At 47.5% G+C, this 6,157-nt stretch overlaps 1 protein-coding gene across 1 annotated transcript; it reads left to right on the forward strand.

The window, feature by feature from the left end:
• Positions 1-270: 270 nt before the first annotated feature.
• Positions 271-5,194, forward strand: LOC114084447 (keratin, type I cuticular Ha3-I). Its single transcript, XM_027925536.3, has 7 exons — positions 271-618; positions 2,042-2,124; positions 2,535-2,691; positions 3,545-3,706; positions 3,799-3,924; positions 4,086-4,306; positions 5,092-5,194. The coding sequence occupies exons 1-7, from the start codon at positions 271-273 to the stop codon at positions 5,192-5,194; spliced, it is 1,200 nt and encodes a 399-aa protein (XP_027781337.2).
• Positions 5,195-6,157: the final 963 nt, after the last annotated feature.

Raw genomic sequence — 6,157 nt, forward strand, 5'->3', positions numbered from 1 at the left:
TCTTACTTAACTAACTAGCATGATTGGTGAGGAGTCCTGACTTAGCAAGAAGCCAGAGTAAAACATTTTATGAGGTCAAGGACTCATGCAGGATGGCTAAATAACAAATGGAAAAATTGGTAAAGAAGGAAAAAGGAGGGTAATGCTTTATGTGGTCACCACACCCACTACTGACAGTATATAAAGCCCTGGAGAGGACCAGGAGTTACACCAGAGAAAAGAAATCAGGTTTTGAAACTGACTTTCAGAGCTCTGCTCCCTCCCAGCACCATGCCTTACAACTGCTGCCTGTCCAACGTGAGCTGCCGCAGCAGCTGCTCCTCCCGGCCCTGTGTGCCCCACAGCTGCCATGGCTGCACCCTGCCTGGGGCCTGCAACATCCCCGCCAACGTGGGCAACTGCAACTGGTTCTGTGAGGGCTCCTTCAACGGCAGCGAGAAGGAGACCATGCAGTTCCTGAACGACCGGCTGGCCAGCTACCTGGAGAAGGTGCGCCAGCTGGAGAGGGAGAACGCGGAGCTGGAGGCCCGCATCCAGGAGCGGAACCAGCAGCAGGAACCCTTGGTGTGCTCCAGCTACCAGTCCTACTTCCGGACCATCGAGGAGCTCCAGCAGAAGGTGAGGGGGTGGGCACTGCAATGCTAACTTAATGAACTTTATCCAAATTTCCCATATCGGCTTCCAAGGGACTCTAAGGCTGTTTGCAGCCAATGTTGACAGTGATGGAGACATAGAATCCACTGGCTTAGATAGGACACGAAATAGCCTTATCCATTTTGGAATCACTATGAATGGGACTAGGTTAAGGCATTGGCTACAAATTAGTCACAGACGTCTTACATTGTTTTTTTTCTTTAACCTAAAACCCAAATATCTGCTTTTTTTTTTTTTAGTTCTATTATGACATTTAATCTGCTTGTCAGAGAATTATAATGTGAATTATAATGTGTATCTGAATCAGTACTTTGAGCTAGTGGTTTCCTGAGTGAGTCCTCAAAGACTGTATTAAGAGTGTCTTTGGTAAAACAAGAGAGCCATTGACTTCAGAAGCCTTGCTAGTATATGGAGACACACACACCACTCTCTAGAGCAGGCATGTATACCGGTGACAATGCAGTGTCATAAATGCAGAAGAGGGTGCAAGTAAAGAGAGAACATGGAGGTGGGACTTAGAGAGCTCCCCAGAGGAACCAATATCTGAGTGGGGTTTGAAGGATGAGTAGGAGTTTATACCTGATTGCATGAACATTTGGTTCTTGGAAGGACTTTTCCGTCTACTCTTGCATAGTGCTGGCCAAGTGAATATCAAAGGAGGGTCATGCAATATGAATATCATTGTTTATTTACCCACAGTTGGCATGTGTCAGGCACAGTGCTGGGGTGGGGGATAAATGACTATGATAGCATCTTTCTTTCAGGAGCTCAGGGCTAATAAGAGAGAGCAGTATAGAAATAAATGACCATAAAAGGCTCTAAGGAGTGAGTGCCACTGTAGAAGACACATGCAGGAAGGGGCCACCTGGGGACGCCAGAGAGGGAAGGGGTTCTGCCAGATAGAAGAGGCATCTAAGGGCATTTAAGGTAGAGAAAGAAGCTTCATGCAAAGCATGGTCAAGCCCACAAGAGGAGAGCGGAGAGAGGTAGTAGGGGATGGAACAAGGTGGTGTGAGGATAGTGTATACCCAGTTGTCTTGGTTGCCTGGGACTTGTCTGGTTTTAACATTTCAGGAAATTTCTCCGTCCTAAGCAAACTGGGAGGGTTGGTTGCCCTACCTGAGCCTTGGCTACCCACCTATCTCAGTTCCTATAGGAAATCAGACATAGACCAAGAAGAGTACAATTCCTGACATTTCATCTTGATTGTTCTAATTTTGAAATGATCAGTTCTATGAATGAATCCTCCTAGCATCACCAAACTGAAAATCTGAAAGGACATCAAGCTATTGGGAAGGACTGTGGATGAAAGAAATTGCTTTTTGCTTTAAGTAACAAGACGTTCCTTTCTTAGCATAACTCATTTCACAATTAATCCCATCCCCAGATCCTGTGCAGCAAGTCTGAGAACGCCAAGCTGGTGATGCACATTGACAACGCCAAGCTGGCTGCCGATGACTTCAGGACCAAGTAAGGCTCAGTGATGACCCCGGCCGTGTAGTGACAGGCAGGCAGAATTACAAAGTGATGAGCTCCCTGTCCTGGGAATGTTCCTGCAGAAGCTTCTAGATGATGCTGGGAGGGCTCGTGCACTGAGCTAGAGTTAGGTTAAAAGCCAAAGTCTCTTCACCTAGTGCTAAGATTGTGTGCTTTACGGTTAGTTAATGATAGATGCACCCACACACAGGCAATCCCACCAGCATCTCTTTGGTGGGTCTCACTGAGGAAGTAGGTCTCCTTACCCAGCATAGTGGTGCTTTTCCTTTTGGAAAACTTTTTAAAAATTCAAAATATTTCAAGATATAATGAATTTGACTAGGTCAACGCAGTAAAGCTTAAGAAAGAGAGTCTTCCTCCTTGACCTTGGGCTGTGTGCACAGGTTCGATACGGAGAGGTCCCTGCGGCAGCTGGTGGAATCAGACATCAATGGCCTGCGCAGGATCCTGGATGAGCTGACCCTGTGCAAGTCTGACCTGGAGGCCCAGGTGGAGTCCCTGAAGGAGGAGCTTCTGAGCCTCAAGCAGAACCATGAACAGGTAAGAAAGTCCCAGCCCCCAACATCACAATACTGAGATACACAATACTCCATGACACCCCTGAGAAGGGTAAGGTAGGTTTTTGGTGGCTCAAAACATACTTGGGGGATTATTGTGGAATGAGTCACATGTTGATCTCTTTCACATAAAGGAGTGTGGTCAGCTCATCACCAGGGGGCCAGATGTGTGGCCAAAAGCCCACACAATGATCTTTAAAATACTTGCTACTGTTTGATAAGATTTATTATCTTCCAAACAGGTACTAAATTAATATCAAGACTGGAAGTTGATAGCACACTTCCTTATCCTCTGTGTCACCTAGATAACTGGAATCCAAGCTGGATAAATGGATGGATAGATGGATGGAAGAATGGATAGAAAGATGGGAGAAATGAAGGAACTTGGTGGTTGACTGAGATCTCATGGTTGAATGCAATATTAGGAAATCAGATGCATGCCTCGAACATTCTGTTTTCATGAGGAGGAGACAAGCTGTAGAAGACAGTACATGAAAATAGAAGACAGGAAGTGGATAGGAGATAAACCTGGATTCTCTACATTTAAGTAGCAAAACCGATTGTCATGCCAGGCTGCTCACAGAGCAAAGGGAAAATCAGAAGGAGATGGAAAAATTCTGGAGTCAGAAGAAATATTAGCAATAATTTAATCAACCAGTCTCCTGATCTAGATGAGGAAAGAGACTATGAGAGGAGGCTGAAGTCACCAGAGGTGACTTACCTAGGTTTTACATCAACTAGATTTCGACTTGCACTTCCTAATTTCACGTCCCACCACACTGGACACACTTACACACATTATTTTGTGAGTTCAATCTTTCCTCTCCCTCCATCAGGAAGTCAACACCCTGCGCTGCCAGCTTGGAGACCGCCTCAACGTGGAGGTGGACGCTGCCCCCACCGTGGACCTGAACCAAGTGCTCAATGAGACCAGGAGTCAGTACGAGGCCCTGGTGGAAACCAACCGCAGGGAAGTGGAGGAGTGGTTCACCACCCAGGTGGGCATCCAAGCACCTGACCACTCAGGACCCAAGGCCCCAGGGCCCTTAGGGCAGGGTCTGATCCTGTCTCCTCCCCTTGGGTGTTTCAGACTGAGGAGCTGAACAAGCAGGTGGTGTCCAGCTCAGAGCAGCTTCAGTCCTACCAGGCGGAGATCATCGAGCTGAGGCGCACGGTCAACGCCCTGGAGATCGAGCTGCAGGCCCAGCACAACCTGGTGTGTATTGTTCAGACCAGCTGGTGAGCAGCGTGAAGTCGGGGAGGCAGACTCACCTGTGGGCCACACACTCTCCTTAGCCCTGGAAGCTGGTGACTTATTTGGAAGCAGTTTTGAAGGAGCAGCTCCTGACACTCCCTTTATTCTCTCCCCCACCACAGAGGAACTCTCTGGAAAACACGCTGACAGAGAGCGAGGCCCGCTACAGCTCCCAGCTGTCCCAGGTGCAGGGCATGATCACCAACGTGGAGTCCCAGCTGGCCGAGATCCGGGCTGACCTGGAGCGTCAGAACCAGGAGTACCAGGTGCTGCTGGACATCCGGGCCCGGCTGGAGTGCGAGATCAACACATACCGGGGCCTGCTGGAGAGCGAGGACTGCAAGTGAGTACCCGGAAGGCACAATTCTACTCAAGGATAAAACAGGACTCCGAGGACCAAGTTTCAGTGTATCTGTAGAAGCCAGGGTTTTACATCCAGCTGTGGGAAAGTCAGGGCATTTATTACTAGCATCACCTGGGCTGAAATTATTTTCTGTTAAAAAAATAGTTATGAGTATTTTCTCCACTGGTGAAAATCGTCCTTTGGCTTCTGCTGGGTAAATAATGCTTTACATCTTCAGGGATGGCTTGTTGTGTCAAAAAAGAAAGCCATGCTTAGCAATCACCCATCTGTCTGACTTAACCAAAACATTCAAATCCATTGCTTTCTTGGTCCTTGTTAGAACCCTTTGGAGCAGGCAGAGGGCATCATTACAACCATCCCATAATAAACATTTGAGTGTCAGAAGGGAAGATGACTCGGTAACTAAGAAGACACACCACTGTCAACTAACACAGTGTTTATATAACCATAATATATATTTTTGGGGGGAGGGATTTTTTACACTTGTCCCATTTTGTAGACTGGAGGCTAAGGTTCACAGGGATGTAGTGACTTTCCCTTGTCTCCAGGGCTATGGAGTGAAGGCTGGGATTCTACCTCACGTGTTCTGTGCTCTTTCCTGCCACGGTCTCTGTACTTTGTAGAAGGAGTGATCTAAACAAGGCTTGACTTCCTAAGACATTGGGGAGTGGATTCTACTTGTTCTTATGTCTCTTTGGGTTGAGCCCCCTCTCTTTTTAAAATGACTCTTCTCATGCTGACGATCTAATGATTCTGTGTCCCAGGCTGCCCTGCAACCCCTGTGCCACCACCAATGCCTGTGACAAGCCCATTGGACCCTGTGTCACCAATCCTTGCATTTCACGCTCCCGTTGCGGGCCCTGCTAGATACCCAGGGGCCAAAAGGAGGATTGCATGAAGACAGAAAGACCATCGATGGACCACCTCAGCCTCTCTGACCCCATGCCCAGCATCGCCATGAATCATGGCCTGGAAGGAGAACAAATGCCCAGCGCTGTGACCAGGTTCTCAACCTGAGCTCCCCCTGGGACCTCTTCTCCCAGGGCTTTTCTCTCCGTGTTCTGATGGTTTGAGAGTTTGGAGCTGTGAAGGGGCCACAGGAGGTGTATTGTGCATCTCTCTGATGCTTCTGCTCTTCCCGTAGTTTCCCGAATCTCCTAATAAACTTTCCTGTTGCATATACAATTCTCATTTGTATTCATCCTTTTCAGTGTGTTCACGTCGTATGTGCTTCTTGTAAAGCCTCTTGAAAGCAGAGAGGGCTTTATAGATTCACCCTGTCCTAAAAGGTCTTCATCATGATTCATGAACATTCACTGAGCCTAAGGAATGCCAGTATCTACTCAGGATGGCATTCAACTGGCAGGAACACCGAGGCAAGAGGCCTCATCTGAATACAATAAAAACATTCGTCATGGGACATTACTCAGTAGAATGCAATGTGTAACATTTATGGAAAGTTCTAAGTTTTCTTTCCCAAGACCCCGCAAGACGAGGCCTGAAGTTAACACTTACATCAGGAGCTCTGCTACTCAGTTTTTCGCTTACATGATGAGGAAGAGTGTCAATAGGACTGAACCCAGAGTTCATTCTCCATTTGGCAATTAGGTATGAGGTGACTAGTAGGGAAGGAAACTGATTTCAAACAAAAACCCAGAGCTTTTACGTCTTCCTGAGGATACATGGTACTATTAGTCTCAAAACCTTGCTGAAAGCCAGGTGCGGTGGCGCACACTTATAATCCCAGTGGCTCAGGAGGCTGAGGCAGGAGGATCGTGAGTTCAAAGCCAGACTCAGCAAAATCGAGGTGCTAAGCAACTCAGTGAGACC

This window comes from Marmota flaviventris, chromosome 17, assembly GCF_047511675.1.
Source record: "Marmota flaviventris isolate mMarFla1 chromosome 17, mMarFla1.hap1, whole genome shotgun sequence".
Lineage (NCBI taxonomy): Eukaryota > Metazoa > Chordata > Mammalia > Rodentia > Sciuridae > Marmota > Marmota flaviventris.